This window comes from Chrysoperla carnea, chromosome 1 (assembly GCF_905475395.1).
Source record: "Chrysoperla carnea chromosome 1, inChrCarn1.1, whole genome shotgun sequence".
NCBI classification, from domain to species: Eukaryota; Metazoa; Arthropoda; class Insecta; order Neuroptera; family Chrysopidae; genus Chrysoperla; species Chrysoperla carnea.
The window spans coordinates 17,750,248-17,767,868 of NC_058337.1; the positions used below are offsets into that span (position 1 = coordinate 17,750,248).

Genomic DNA, 17,621 nt, shown 5'->3' on the forward strand with positions numbered 1-17,621 from the left:
ATTTATTCAAATAACAAACACGTTTGGAAAATATGACGTTAGTATTAAGAATCACATGTGTAGAGTATTGTGGTAATTATTTAAACAAATAAAATACTGAAATATGTTAATTAGATGATTCAATTGCACTAATATTGTTTATACATTTCCTTCAAGAGAAAAACATACAATTGATAATTACACTTTTTACAAGTTGGCTTATTATTGATAAATTAAATTTTGTTTTTGTCGTGAAATTTAGGTACTTTTGCGGAGTCCATTTTCCTCAATGTAAATAGTGAATAACAGGCCCGTGCGCACGGGAGGGGTTATATGGGTCAAAATCCCTCCCATGGAGAATGTGTCCACATAAATTATGAATTAACAATTTAGTCTTATAAATGCACCCATTTATGATTTTTCGCCCATTTCGACGCATTTTCACTGAAGAATGAGATATCCATGCATATTTTGAGCTCGGTACATACTTTGATTTTGTCTTTGAGTCGAGTTGTTCAAACAGAAAACCTGGTTCTTGGCAAAGCTATCGAGTTGGCAGTTACTGCTAAACATATTTTGATTGCAAGAAGAGAGAAGGAACGTTGGGGAAGAGTTCAGAAAAATCTTCAAAACTATGAGCGATATTTGCTCAAAGTTTAGAATTGGGGAAGCCAAGGTTCACGTCTAAAAAGACTCAACGCTCCTCTAAATGTTCTCTTTCTCGAACAAAAATTTCTTGTTTTTATTTACTACCATGGCATAACATGGCGTACAATAGTTTGAACCCCTCCCTTATATAATTCCTGCACACGCGCCTGGTGAATAAAAATAAGATAAATTTTTCAAATTTTATGTCATAAATGAAAATAAAACGTTTAATTTGCTCTTAAAATTATATCTATTGGAGACTATATATTCGAGGTATAGACAAAATATAAATTCAATGGTTGTATCGTTAAATTCCATGATTTATTAGGAGAATTGGATTGGTTGGACTTCTATTCAAATTGGTCTGTCTAGTCAAAATAATATTTTACTTTTTTTCCGACCTTAAAACCTTCATTTCCTACAGTATGAACGATAATATTAAAACTGTTACTTCCAATGCTTTGTTTTTTTTTTTAATTTACCAGAATAAAATCGAACTTTTTAAAAATAAGCAAATGTGATGATAGTAGTTTTAACAAGAATAAACGACGAAAAATTAAAATAAAGGAACTTTCCAGGACAAGCTTAAAATTCCTTTACAATTTGCGAAAACAACTGGAAATAGTAATTTAAAATATTTTATTGGTACGTAATTATTTATGAAATTAATGCCTTAACAGTAATTAATTAATAACAATTTGATACAAGGTATTTTCTAGTTACTACAAACTCTTTTTTAAGCTAACTATGAATAAAATTTTAATGATTTTTAAAAACTGAGAGAATAAAATTAGTTATAAATAAAATTAGTATGAAATGAAAATATTTTTTACAAAATTTTAAATTTCTAAAAACCGTGACCAATTAGGAGAACTAAAACTAATGTAATTCTATTTTTAAAAGTTAAGTCTAATCTACTCTTAATTTTAACTCGTATTCTAAAAAAATAGCATGCAATCAGAAAATTATAGGAAAGATACAAAAAATTAGGCTACTGAATTATCAAACAAGTGCATTAATTCGAAAGAAATTCGAACAAACACAAATAAAAAAAAAAGAACAACATTCTAGTAAAGTTTTAAAAATGAGTACATACGATCTGTCCAAAACACTCTCAGTTTCCTTGAATCTGGAAAATATACCAATTGTTTTTTGATTGTCGAATCTAACATTTAATATCGCATACCTACCCAATTACAAATAAGTTAACATAAAACAAACATTTACTAACCTTTCGCTGGCAATTGACGAATTTCTTGACATACTCTTTGGTGACATTTCGAAATCACTATCGCTTCGATACAAAAATGATTCACGACGTTGTGGCAAATTTTGTAACACAAGCCCGCCACCGGATGGTGATGCAGCACCACCTCCAACTCCGCCCACATCCAAGGGTGATCTTGACGGACTTGCTCCATTTTCAACATCAAAACTGCAACAACAAAAATTTCATTAATCTCTACGAAGGTATTTTGTTTTTAATGTATAAAATTATCGAACACTACAGTATTACAAGATTTATAAAATTATTTTTTTCTCTTATTTAAAATCAGGTAATTTACTTCTGAAGTTGCATTATCAAGTAAATGTTAAAATGTTATCCTTCAACTTAGGTGATGCCACTATGATAAGATACAAGCAAAATAAGTTGCATAAATAATTTTATGTTTTTTGTAGGGCTACAATAAAAGTTTGGCTGCATAGCCAGAACTTAGATTTAAAGGCTAAAAATGTTTTTATAGGTAGACTTTTACTCAAATAATATGTGACTAAAATTTCAGCTTAGGTATCCATGCAAATTTTTAAGAAAAATATCATTAAAAATCGATATTAAATTCATTGCTCTTACGAAGAAATTTCAAAAAACGACATATTTTGAAAATTTTTGATAGTTTTCACTTGAAACGAATGAAGACAACCTTGAAAAAACCTTTTAATAGAAAGTAAACATATTAGCAATGACATAGAAAAGAAAAAAAAACCAAGTGCTTCCATCCATATAAGGGATGTACGAACAGAGAACATTTAGGGTTGAAATTATTTTTATCTTACTTTCAACTTTGATGATGTATTTTAGTTTATCTTTATTAATATAGATGAAAAATAAGTTACCTGGCTTGGTTTTTATCGAAAGCTGAAAATTAAACAAAATTTCCAATTTTCGATATTTTTAAAAATACGTCAGATATCGAAAAATTTTATTCTTAGTTTTCGTCTTAAATCGTCAAGTTATAATATAATTTATCATCAAAATTGAAAATATACATTTGTTAAATACCCGCACTACCGTGTTCATACATCCTTAAAAGCTAACATTCGCATAGAATACAACATTCGACACATGATTAATATATGCATACACATTTTAGCTGCAAAAATTTTGTCTGTATATAGAAAATTAATTCTATGGGCCTACAATAAAATATTACCCTTATATTATGTTCTTAAAATACACGCCCCAATCATGGCATCTTTCTGGACTAAATGTCTCCTATTCATGTTGTTACATCTGAATAATCAACGCTGTTTATTCATAAATAGTTAATCATCTGTTTGTAGGTAAGTTTCTGATAAGTATAAGATTTTTGTTTCTTACACACTTTTCGAGATATTGAATTTCGGGTAGCCGATAGAGAATAAATTGAATTTTTTCTCTGCTTGGATTAATTATGGTTATTGACTTCAATAAACCCGTTATTAACCTAACAAACAATTTCTATTTTAATCCTTTTTTAGATTTAAAATTAATGTTGAAAAAAGGTTACGGGAAGAAATTAAATCGGAACGTGTATTCTAGTTTTATAACTGAGTCAAGAATTCCCAGTAAAGCTGGCAAAGACAAAGTCACTCAACATTTCCTTTCCACTCCTTCTAGCAGTCAAGTGTTGTTATAAGTCAAGATTTTTACAAAATAATTCATGTCACCTCTAGCCTAACTGGGAATCTCCAAATTTTAAGTAATATTGATTGATAGTATAATTATGTTGCTATCAATCAATATTACTTAAAATTCATTAAGTTTTAATTTGTATAAAACTTATTCATATAATAATTTAATAAATTTTTTTTAAATTTACAATCAATTTAAATATTTTAATTAGTTGACAACGATAAAATATAGTTTTGACAGTAATATTAATCCATATTTTCCGGAAAACAATTAGTTAATTAAGTTCACGAATTTGATAAATGATCATTATAAATACAACAGTGATTTTATTTCATCAGATTAATGTATTTGATTAATTATAATCGTCATAAGCACAAAGGTTGACTTTGGTATACTGAAAAAAAATTAAAATACTGACAACCTCATCCCGAAGTTGGCCGTTTCATATTAAAATAAAGTAAAAATATTTTCAAACAATTGCCTAAAGATTGGAACAAGTACATCTAAATATTTGTATTTACCTACAACATGGGATTAAATTTAAAATAATAATTCATTGATACAAAATCACTGAAGTTAAATAAACAAAATCATTACTTCTATGAAAGAGATTGATTTTAGTTTAAAGTCATGCATTTTAATGATGGGAAATAAAATTGTACTTAGTTGGAATATATAATCGTGTAAATAAAGCGAACCGATGAATCGAAAGAAAATTTCTTTGCGATTGGTTTAAATAAAGGATTTGGTTATGATGATCGCATTTCTATCATGTCTAGTCCATATATTGAGCCAACTACATGCAGATTGTTGTTAGTAACAGAAAGCTTAAAATGAACTTATTGATCATTTTTATAATAAATACCATTTTTTGGTATCTATACAACAAGCGTCGATAGCGCAGTTAGTTAAGCTTAAGACAATAACATCAATAGACTTGGGACACTAACATCAATAGTAATCCATATGTCGCTGCTTCACATCCGACTCAAAGAAATCTTTTTCTTTAATAAACCTATTAGCAGGTATAAACATTTTATTTTTTTACCTGCTAATGTAGTTGTGACAATCGCATCACTATTTTGTTTTAATATTTATAAGTGGTAAAACCAATCAAGAAAAGATTGTATCAAACTATGTTGCATTTCAAAACAACAGTGTTTGAAATTTGTTAGGCAGTATATTACTTTCAAAAAAGCAACTCATGCGTTTGTGTCAACTTCACCACTCAGCCTCGTACGGTAGTTGTATTATATTCGTGGTACCATTCGCCATATTTGATATAGCAATGAGGTTGAGACGAACTCATATCGGTTGGTATTAGGAATTTTTTTGTCAGTGTAGAGGCGACTTCTCTAGTTCCGTTCAACGATTCGGACACTATTACACCCATTAATGATTATTTAAAATAATCATTTTTTACAGTCCGCGATTACCATATGTTTTGCCACAAGCAACAGAAAAATGTATAATTAATGCATAGTTAAAAATTAACATTTTTTTTAAAACAAAGAGAGCAACTTTTAACACTCTGGCATTCATTTGACTGGAAGGCAAGCCTATTCAATACACTAAAATTTTATTGACATGTTATTTTCTCTTGTACTTAATTACTTTTCTTTTTTTACTTACTAATGTTATTATTTTGTCTGTATATGAGAAAACCCCCTGCCAATAAATTCTTAGTGTAGCGAACAGTCTTGCCTTTTATTCAAGTGAATGGCAGATTGCAAAAAGTTCCTCCCTTTGTTTTACAAACAACTGTCAATTTTTAACTATGTATTAATTAAACATTTTTATATTTTCTGTTGTTCATGGCAAAATGTATGTCCCCTATCATTGACAGACTGTTTTTTCTGTCACTATCTGACAGTGTATATAAGAAACAGGGACAAAAAAGAAATTCTATCGTCTCTGTGAGCCAATAAAAATTTTGTTGAATGTTGAAAAATTATGAATTTTTAATTTTACTTTAAAAAACTTTATTATATCTTATTTGCAAATTATTCTCATGGGATTTATGAAAAAATGTAAATTAATATATAATATAGACTTATTATGTTAGTATGTACTTCCATGTTTCACATACAAAACCATTTAATTCCCATAAGATCTTAATACCACCAGCAATTAATTAAATTTATGTACACTTTATACAAAAAAAGGAATTACACCACAGCTACACAATCAATAAATAGTCATGCCAAATTATTCTTAAATAGTGCTTCTGGTTTCTCGACCTTTTTTATTTCTCGAGGCACGAGAATTCGCGACCATGATTTTTCAAGCTTCTCGAGTATCTCGAGAAAATTATAATCAAACAAGATGTTATTTTCAAATTTTTTGCTTTATTATAAATAAGACTGATAGATGAGCTTAATTAAATCAAATGGTAAATTTTTAGTCACCATAAATTGCATTTATTAATTACCGAGTCAAAAATCCTTACTAATATTATAAATGCGAAAGTAACTCTGTCTGTCTGTCTGTCTGTCTGTCTGTCTGTTACTCTTTCACGCCTAAACGGCTGAACGGATTTTGATGAAATTTGGTATGGTGATAGATGATAACCTAGAAATAGTCATAGGCTATAAATAATCACGCCATCGTTCTTAGGGGGTAGGCAGTAGGCAGATAACTAAATTGAGTTAGTGATTTTTAGTCGTTTTTGTTGGGACTTTTGCTCTTTCACGTCTAAACGGCTGAACAGATTTTGATGAAATTTAGTAAGGTAATAGATGGTTACCTAAAAACGGATATAAGATCAATACCATCAAGGATTGTTTTTATCTATTTTTAACCATCGGGGTGTAAAGATGGAGTGAGAAAGTGGGGATTAATATTCGAATATTTTGAAATATACCCCAGTGGGGTATCAAATAAAAGAACATGACGTGTACTTTACAAAACTGTCACCCCTACGCAAGGAGAAAGGGGAGGCGGTGAAAGTAGGGATGTTGCCCAGCAAAGCGGGTAGTTCACAGCTAGTAAACAATAAATTAAAATAACGTTATTCGGTTGGTCTACATAAAAAGAAAATAATAAAGTAGCACTTAACTTTTTTTGTAATTTTTGGTCCCTATCAATTCCCAAATATATAAAGTCGAAAAAATTGGTAAAATTAAATCAACAAAATTACTAGTACATAGATAATTATAAAAATTTAGTTAAAAAAGGAAACGTTTTGCTACCTACTTAAACTAAAAGCTTTTTCTTTCAAATTTATAATTTTTTACGTTAATAAAATCACAGTCTTTCGATTAAACAAATCATAATTAACTGTCAATACTATTTTTTTAATTTATGAGCATAGTAAGTCAACTAAAATTCTACTGCTAACCCACAAAATAATCAATCAACAACGAAATCAAATTTTAATTAAAAGCTTTTCCTAATAAAATGGTTTTTTAGAAATAATTAGAGAATTAACAGCATTTGCTGATCGGCGGTCTCTTATTTTAGTGAAAATGTTTCCCGATAACTGGTTTTATCTGTAGTTTCAGTTGTCTGAGTAGACTTTTTAGATGAAGTTCAAATAATTCATTTTCGAGTTGCAGGTATTCTTCATTATCTTGGTTTGCGATGTTAGCAACTTCGATAGAACTAGAATTTGAGTTTGGATATAATCTATTATCTACGTGTTACATGCGAGTTTTTTTTAGTTACCTAGCGCATGGACCTGATTTCTCGAGGAGTTTTTTTCTCGCCTCGATCAGAAATCATATTTTTTATGTAAGAAATAACAGAAGTCGGAAGGATAAAAATGAGGGAAGTATTTTTGTATAACAAAAAAGCACCACTTTAAATTTTGCTCACTTTTTTCCATTTTAAATTGGTTCAATGTTTGTTGGTTTGTACGTGTGTTTGTCTTTCATTCGTATTAAAAAAGAGGACTGGAACGACGTTATGACTAGAGTACGAGGGACAAGGGGGAAATAGATAATTTATCAAGAACAAAATGTACAATAACGAAAAATTCTAATTAATATTCAAATCTATACGTTTAAGTAAGTAATAGAAGCGCAGTGCCGTGAAACTATATATTTCAACCTTAAATATGTCAAAAATATTAAGGGAAAATTTTAAACAGGTACACAAATTTTTGCCATAAATTCAAATAGATGCAGCTCTGCGAACAATTATGGAATATGGATCGCCCTTAGCACATTAGAAAATTATAGTTTTTATTCAAATGTTAATTATTTTCTCTGCCAAAACCGTTTGGTCTCGAGAGTTCAATTTTCATTTTTGTTTTTGAAACACACATTCTAAGAACCATTAATTTGTCTTAAATTAACCTTCAACTATATTTTTTCCGCATTCTCGGTATGTTGACATCAAAGAGGCTTTTTCTTTTTTCGATTGTGTAATCATTCTGCAGGTACTACACATAACACGCAGAGTATGTGATAAAAGCAACAAATAAGTATAAATTTTCCATTATTTGTTTGCAACGCTGTCTTGGACAAAAAAAAAAGATAAATAAAACGTAGAATAAATTCAATATTCTGTTTGCTGTTTTTTTAGCTATTTTTTATCAAAAGAACTACACTTGGCGTCTTTGGTATTTGGTGAAAAAACCTAGTTGACCTTCAAATGGTATTAAATAAAGATTATAGATGTTCTTACAACCGTAGCTCATAAATAATTTAAAGCAATATTTTTGTTGTTGATAAAAATTAATCTTTTTTTTTTAAACATTAATTTTATATTATGATTAGGTTGAGCCACAAAAGATTCCCGTATGTAATTTATTTTTCTGCTTTTAACTTTAAAGTTATGAGCATTTTAATAGTGATGAGCAAAAGTCTTGGCCTTGCAAGTATCTACTGAACAAATAAAATGCATCAATATACAAAAGTTTTTCTTATATAAAAAACTAGACTTTGATAGGATTGAACTATGTAAAATTGTATATACAATTGTTTTCTATCAAAAAATATCATTAAAAGTACTCACTTAGGAGTCAATAAAATTCATACTACAGCAGTTGAACATTTTTCCACAATCATAAACAGTTCGACGAAAACCTTGGCACATTTCAGAATAATAGAAATTTTGAATTAACTGGTTATTATATGAACATAACAAGGTTTTCTCTGTATCCCTTTTACGATATTTTTAAATCTTAAGAATATTGGTATCAATTTATCGTAATGTTGTAACTGCTAGTCTATCTATCTATCTATACATATAAAATGCTTTGTCATGAATGACTGACGGATAAACGCACCGCCTAAACTGCTTATTGTAGACACTTGAGACTTTTAGGGTGTGTTCATTGAAACTCTGTTATTTTGGTGGTGAAAAGGAGATGATGGTTAGTTTGAAAATTCGTCATTTTTGAATTAACAACTTAACCGATTTTAAAAATTATTTCACCCGTAGAAAGTTAAATAATCAGCGAGTACCATAGGCTAAATTTTACTTTCAAAAAAATAGGGTTCCGAACGAAAAAATTAAATTCATAAAATTGTGAGCAATAGGAAGGATACATAGTAAGTTTTAGAAATAATTGGCATGAAAGAGAGTATTAAGCCCTTTTTGTACAATTTTGTTGTATTTTGAGCTTTTAATTTTTTTTTTTTTTGAAGCGTTTCATGAACCATCATTATTAGCGTATTTATGAATGTTTTCTTATTTTGGTATTCTAAAACTTACAATATTATTTATGGGATAAATTACATATAATAAAAAAATACACGCATCTTTAAGAATATAAATGTATTTAATAAAAGTGGAAAATCAAAACTTTTTTTCGAGTGTGTGATGGGCGAAAAATGGCTCTTATCAACCCATCTCCTTTATTTGGTAAAATCAAAGTATATTTTAAAATATTAAAAGCTTATTAATTATAAACGGAACCATGACAAAAATAAAATTATTATCTATTCGCTAATCCAAGGAACTGTAGATGGCACTTTAATGGCATTTGAAGAGGGTATAAACATCTATCTCCAAGGTGTAAACCAGGCACGGGCGAGTTATTTTAAGTGGAAGTCACCATTGTTAAAACTTTTTGGGTGCCATAAACTTTATTCTGTGTCTCTTTATCCAAGTCCGCATTGCTCATAGAGGAGGAAGCGAGACGGGTATAAGACCCGTCTCACCTATCTCAGTTTCTCTTATAGTAATGAGATAGGTAGAAAAAAAATGTTGTCTCTCTGCTTTACTCGTTGTCACTGTCTTCGTATTTTAGATACAGAAGTATGAGTGTCTTCGCTAAGCCACGTTTGCCCATACCTGGTGTAAACAAACAAAAAACCATAGAAAGTCCTTTAATGTTCTAAGATAATGTTTACACCCTCCTTCTTTTTTCATATTTAAATCAGTAGAGGTAAGGTCAGTATTTTGGAATCACGAATAACTCTTTAAGGAAAAACCTCAAACAGATATTGACAATATTAACGCAAAGATCGAAATTGAACAAGATTCTTTTAATACTTTATAGGTAACTAGCTGGGAACTACCCGCTTTGCTGGGCAACATCCCCACTTGCACCCCTCCCCCCACATTTCCTTGCGTTGGATAACAGTTTTGTAATGTACACGTCATGCTCTTTTATTTGATACCCCACTTAGGTATATTTGTAAATATTCGATATTTCCTTCCCACTTTCTCGCTACACCTTTCTACCCTCCGAAGGTTAAAAAAATTTCTAAATGTAATTTAAAACATTCTGAGCAAGTTTTGAACTATTAAAAGCCATAATTGAAAAATATGAATTTTTTATTCATGAACACCCCCGCAACCCCCCTTGTGGGTGGAATTTCGTAAAATCCGTTCTTAGCTGACCTCTACTTGGCAAAAGGAATATTCCTGCCAAATTTCAATTCCCTAGGTCTTATAGTTTCAGAGATATCGTGATGAGTGACTATCTATCTATATCTATAGAAAGTCTCCTATATATATAAGATATACTTGTCAAAGTGAAATGATGTAGTATCTACTATTGTTTCAGTACTAAATAAACAAAATTAATTTTTATTACTTAAACATATTGGTTTACTATTTACTTATTTAATCATCATATATATTGTTTCAATATATTCATAATTTTTTCACATAAACACAATACAATACGTTAATTACCTTGAATTAATTAGGAATTATTGCTCGAATAAACATTAAAAAAAAAAAAACAAAAAAAAAAATGACATAGGGTACTTCTATACCTTAACTTAATTATATTAAATGTACCTATATCTAGCATATAAATGAGTATTTACTGTCGCTTGTCAGAAGCAATGATTTTATACAAGAATAAGCTTTTTCAAATTAATTTACGTGGAAAATTTGAATAAGTTTTAATTGTCTGTGAAAATGAAATTACTTGTTTAATATTGAAAAAATAAGAAGTATGTATATTTGTTGCAGGCATTATTTAACAGTGATCGCGTGACAAGGATCTTTCCTTTTCGAGAGTCTGTAAACCAATTACCTTCTTCTGTAACATACTCTTACGGAATTAAAATCAGAAAAAATCTTTAAATTTCAAAACAACAGTAGCTTAAATCGGAAAATTACAAAAGTATTTCTTCTTTAACATTATCTTTAGTTTAAATTTCAAAACAACAGTATAAAGTTAAATCGGAAAATTACAAAAATATGAATTAAGAAATTTAATTTTCCTTATATCATGTAGATCATAACACATTAGGCAGTTCTCAGGATGAAATGTCAAGCATGAAGTTTATCACATGATGAAGAAGTGCCTCGCAACATCGTGTCAAGCATTCTATCCTTAAGAACTGTTTCAATAAACTGTGAAATTAATTTTAAGGTGGCGAAAATTACTCCAAAAATAATAAATAAATAAGAAAATAACTCCAGGACTATTAGTATTATGTTTCTAAATTTTTAATTGATAATAATGCAGAAGAAATTTGACCAAAGTAGATACTTATAATTGAAAATTTATCCGACTTTGTTGTTACCGAGTATCTAATACGTGATGGTTTATAAAATCCTGATAACTCTAAACCAATATACGCGCCTTATTTGCCGCTCACAGTAGCTGCAGTATTTGAGCTCTTTAATCATATTAGCTATTTTATGTAATGTCACTGAGGGTATGGTAGAGTTTGCACGGTTGCTTTTGAAGAGCACGCGGGTAAGTTTTACCTGAACACAATGGCCCCGTAAAATTTATAAATATCAACGAAGTATTGTAATTTTAGATTGTAAACTGATTACAAAAAAACTACTCCAACTTATAGCGCTAACACAACAATTGTAACGAAAAAAAACTCATTGCAATATGCTTAGTTGGTCTGGATCGAGTTACTCTGGGTTGAGATGGTTTTTATGATGAAAATTACAATAATACGGTGAAATATATACATTTAACTTTTCTTTTTTATAATTTTTGATTATTATATGCTCATTTTAAAATATAATATGCACATTATAAAGCATCACCAAATGAAAAGCTAGATTTTTCAAAGTTTACTCTAACATCTTCAAGTGTTACTCAGCATATAAAAACAGCATGTTAACGAACTGCTCGGTGATACAACATGTTGAAAGAGTAAATTTCGCCACATCTTGACACCTCATGGGTACGAAGAATATGAATCATGGTGGAATATGAATCATGGTAAGAAGAATCATGGTACAAATATTTAGCTGCACTTGTTCCAATCATTAGGAAATTATTTCAAAGTATTTTTACTTTATTTCAATATGAAACGGCCAACTTCGGGATGAGGTTGTCATTATTTTAATTTTTTTTCAATGTAGAATGATTTCATCGATGGTCGAAATTTCATTTATTGTGTTAGGTGTCCCTTATGATTTCAAACTAATTTATTTCATTGCGTTAAATTGTATAATTAATGAAAATATAATAAATAATAATTTTAAATATTAAATAATAAATAATACGTATATTATATTATTTAGCTTTTTTTTTTCTTTATTATTAATTAATATTGACATTGTGTTTAAATTAAATAAATTGCAGTCATTTATTTTTTTATAGATATAAATTTAAGGAGTCAAATATTATAAACTTCATGATGAGACCTTGAAAAATCATCATCATTTTTATAGAAACGATAATATCAAGAAATATTATATAACCGAATACAATTCAAAGAATTTTTCACATAAAACTTAATATTCGTTTTAAGGTAGTACCAGCATGAAATCACTTTTCGACAGATTTGGCCGAATTTTTTTTCTCGGGTTTATAATAGCTTTATTTATGAATTCCTAAAATTTCATAATTTTTGACCGTTTATATGATCGCGAGATATTTAAAGACAAAGTTCGCGATTTTGAGGGTCATGTCCCATTTAAAGCATGTAAAATGTCCGGTCTCTCCAACTATTTTTTATGATATTATTATATATTGAAGAAAAAGTAGAAAAAAATGTTTATACAATAAAATTCTAAAAAAAAAATTTAGAAATTAATTTTCACTTTCGAGATATTAATTTTGACGTAAATTGATCGAAATTGGGACGTTGGCATAATTATTTCCCATTTTAAACGGTCAAAATTTCTGAAACTTTGGGAATTAATAGTAAGCATTATTAAATTCTTAAATTTAATTTTTCGTTAAATTCTGTCGAAAAAAAAATTGTACCATTGCTTTAACATAGAAACTGCAAATACCATGCTGGAAATACCTTAATCATGCAAAGTATTTTAAAGAATAACACCTATTGTTAAAGTTATAATTAGTAGGTATTTTTTACAAGCATATGATTATCAATGACGCTTACGATTATACAGTGTGGGAGAATAAATTAAATTTTTTAGTAAATTGTAAATTAGTATCAAACAAGTGCAAACAAACAATTGACTCAGTTAATTTTTGAAATACCATGCATAGACAATGTTGATTACTCTATCACATTACACATTCATACATGTCAAACATATAAAACTGATATCCTCATATAATACATATTATCAATTTACGCCTAATTTGCGCCCTCACGGGTAAACAGTGATGTTTACGAAAAAATGTTTCAAACAAAAGTTAGTTAAAGAGAATTGAAAAAAATACACTCGAACCCGGACTTCTTGGATTCATGTCAAGCGCCCTACCAATTAGGCTATTCGAGTTCTAGACACGAATGCAATTTTTTCAACTCAATGAATTTTTTACTTTGTTTATCCACCTTATTTATTATTATTACTTATTATTGTTGTTCACATTTAATTATGCACACAATATTTACATCATGGTCTTTCGACTAATTTTGATATATAATATGTTACATTCAATCGTAAACTAAATTGACAAATGTCTTGTCTAGCAATCTTAATTAAAGAGAATTGAAAAAAATATACTCGAACCAGGATTCGAACCCGGACTTCTTGGATTCATGTCAAGCGCCCTACCAATTAGGCTATTCGAGTTCTAGACACGAATGCAATTTTTTCAACTCAATGAATTTTTTACTTTGTTTATCCACCTTATTTTTTATTATTACTTATTATTGTTGTTCACATTTAATTATGCACACAATATTTACATATTGGTAGGGCGCTTGACATGAATCCAAGAAGTCCGGGTTCGAGTCCTGGTTCGAGTGTATTTTTTTCAATTCTCTTTAATTAAGATTGCTAGACAAGACATTTGTCAATTTAGTTTACGATTGAATGTAACATATTATACGTATATCAAAATTAGTCGAAAGACCATGATGTAAATATTGTGTGCATAATTAAATGTGAACAACAATAATAAGTAATAATAATAAATAAGGTGGATAAACAAAGTAAAAAATTCATTGAGTTGAAAAAATTGCATTCGTGTCTAGAACTCGAATAGCCTAATTGGTAGGGCGCTTGACATGAATCCAAGAAGTCCGGGTTCGAGTCCTGGTTCGAGTGTATTTTTTTCAATTCTCTTTAATTAAGATTGCTAGACAAGACATTTGTCAATTTAGTTTACGATTGAATGTAACATATTATATATCAAAATTAGTCGAAAGACCATGATGTAAATATTGTGTGCATAATTAAATGTGAACAACAATAATAAGTAATAAAAGTTAGTTATTTTTTTATAAGGAATATTTTTTATATTTTAACTTTTGTTCTATCTCTAACGGTTTAAAACGGTTTACAAGACAAAATTGAACTATGTTGCTCATTTACGTCCTGAGTACGCTGTAAAAATTTCAGCTTTGATATCGTTTGTCCTTTTTGAATTATCGTGTTGACAGACAGACGAGCAGACGGACAGACAACTGAAAATGGACTAATTAGGTGATTTTATAAGCACCTAAACCAAAATTTTGTTGGTAGCATCAATATTTTTAAGCGTTACAAACTTGAGACAAAACTTAGTATCCCTTGCATATGACATGCATGGTATAAAAAGAGTCCAGTAAAATTTTTCGATATATACATAGTTTTGGAAAGATTGATGCCCAAGATTTAGAGAAAATCGCTTATAGAAGAGATAACACGCACATGTCATTCTTTTCATAACATTAAATGTATTTTATGGAAAAACGAGTATCTCTTGTTATAATTTTCTTTATAGGAAAATATTTGTGATGCTTTTAACTAATGAATAGTAGATTTCTCAATTAATGTAGAAAAAAGCTGGCGATGTTACGTAATAAAGCATACGTTTAAAAACACGCCAATATAGGATTTATATGTGAAAAAAATTCGTAGCACAGGAGCTGCGTTAGCTAAGCGAAATCCCTCTGACGTCAGAGATGCTTCATACACATAAACTATTTATATATGTATATATATCTAGAAGAGAATTCTTGAAAAATTAAAAAATAGAATTTTTAATTTTTGCGTAAAGTACAAAATTTTGAATTTCTTCAAAATAAAAAATATTTTTGTATTTTTTGATCCGTTTGAAGCAGAAAAGTACTCTTGTGGTTTTTTCTCTAAACGCTTAATTTTCGAAATAAAAATTCTTGGAAAACTAAAAATGCAATATGCGATTTTAAGAAAAATGTGTTATTTTTTTAATCTGGAAATTCGCTTAGCTAACGCAGCTCCTGCGCTAGGAATTTTTTTATGTACTTTGACATGGCTAAAAAAATTCGATAAAATTGATGAGTTTTTGTTTCACAGCGTTTTCAAAATCACACATTTCTCTGCCCAATACTGTATATATTTTTGTTAACTTGGAGGATTAATATTAAATAACTCGATTTTCACGAATAAAGTGTTCGAGTAAACTACCTTTACACAGATCAAAACTTAAGACTGAGTTTATTTAGATTACAGTAATTATTTTTTGAAGTTACGGAGGTTTAGACAGAAAGTTTAACTTGAGACACAACTTAATGAGAAGTTGCTATAGTACACAATTCATAACTAAAACAAGTGAAAACAAACAATTGACTGAGTTAATTGTTAAAATACCATGTATAGACAGTGTTGATGAAGCAATCGTTTGTTTTTTGACGTCACGTTAATAAAAAAAGATATCCACTATTAAATAGCTACACACACACACTGATATTCCCATATTAATGTATACTATAAAATTTGCACCTAATAAGCGCCCTCGTGGGTAAACAGGGATGTTTACAAAAAAATGTTTCAAACAAAAGTTGTTTATTTTTTTATAAAGAACATTTTTTACATTTAAACTTTTGTTCTATCTCTAACGGTTTACAAGATGGGTCCTACGGACCCAAGACCCAATTGACCCATATTGCTCATTTACGACCTTGACCTCAGTTTTTAGGCCCTGAGTACGCTATAAAAATTTTATCTTGATATCTCTTTTCGTTTTTGAGTTATCGTGTCCACAGACGGACGGACGGGCGGAGAACCGGAAATGGGCTAATTAGGTGATTCTATGAACACCTATACCAAAATTTTTTTCGTAGCAAGAAATATTTTAAGGCGTTACAAACTTTGGACTAAACTTAATATACTATGTATATTTCATATATACATGGTATAAAAAGGAATAAAAAAATATACAAACAATGAATTATTCACTAGCAATTAGAAGTCGCTAGTAGATAAACTGCGGTACGAATACTATCTTTTGACAAAGCTCACGGCTAACCATAAAAATGAGAAAAAAATCAGTGAAATTTTATATGAATGCAGATTCCGATATATTTGATTTTTCAATACAAAAGTGCCGAGAAAAGTGAAAAAAAACAAATGAAAACAAACAACTGAATTAATTGTTTAAATATCCTGGTAAAGAAATTGTTGAATATCAGTGCTTCCATTATTTTTTTATAAATTCGAGTTTAAAAAACGAACACAGTTATGGCGGCCTTTTGGTCACCATTTATTTGGTTTACGAAAATTTTCGAAAGTATTTTCTAGAATTATTTTCATTTTCCCTATCCTTCCTATCTCTTATAGTTTTGGATAAAATGTTTCATACAAAAATTGTTTACGTTTTTATAAGGAACATTTTCTACATTTAAACTTTTCTATCCCTAAGGGTTTACAAGAAAGGTCCTAAAATTAAAAAGGTAGAAAGGTACTAAATTTCAGCTTGATATCTTTTTTCGAGTTATCGTGATGACTGAGACGCGGACGGACAGACTTACCGGAAATGGACTCTTTAGGTGATTTTATAAACACCTTTACCAATATTTTGTTCGTAACATCAATATTTTTAAGCGTTACAAACATGGGACTAAATTTAGTATACCTTGATATATATTACATATATACAGGGTATAAAAATTTATTTTGTGAAAATATAGCAGCGTAATTTTGATTTAACAGTACTTAACACTATAAGTTAGCTCCTAGCCCTAGCTTTTCCTCAATAATACCAAGAGGTTTTGCAAATAGTAAGAATCATTTAAGATAATAAAAGAATATACAATTTTTGGACGGCGAGAGATACAGAAAAACTTTACATTAAATACCTACTAATTATTTTTTGGAAACAAACAACTTTTGTTTAAAATATTTTTTAATACAATCAATTCAGTTAAGGCACAGTTGAAGTGTAGGAATATGATCTTAAAATGATTTTTCTTATTGGAAAACCCTATACTTACCGCTTATCATATACCACCCAAAAGAAATTTTTTATTATTTTGATGTAATGCTTTTGAATAATATTTTATGGCTTGACTATACAATAAAATTTTCCGCCGAAATTTAATAAAAGTTTATGATT

General features: G+C 29.1%; 1 protein-coding gene across 8 annotated transcripts in view; it reads right to left on the reverse strand.

Moving 5' to 3' along the window:
- Positions 1-17,621, reverse strand: part of LOC123290869 (cAMP-specific 3',5'-cyclic phosphodiesterase) — an 815,770-nt gene that overhangs the window by 181,567 nt on the left and 616,582 nt on the right. For 7 of the 8 annotated variants that reach the window (XM_044871273.1, XM_044871257.1, XM_044871265.1 and 4 more), the window contains exons 2-3: positions 1,859-2,062; positions 1,724-1,756 (exon numbers count right to left, since the gene is read on the reverse strand). In XM_044871273.1, the coding sequence (XP_044727208.1) occupies positions 1,724-1,756; positions 1,859-2,062 (237 nt within the window). The remainder of the gene's footprint in view (positions 1-1,723; positions 1,757-1,858; positions 2,063-17,621) is intronic. The other variant, XM_044871231.1, reaches the window with a different exon arrangement.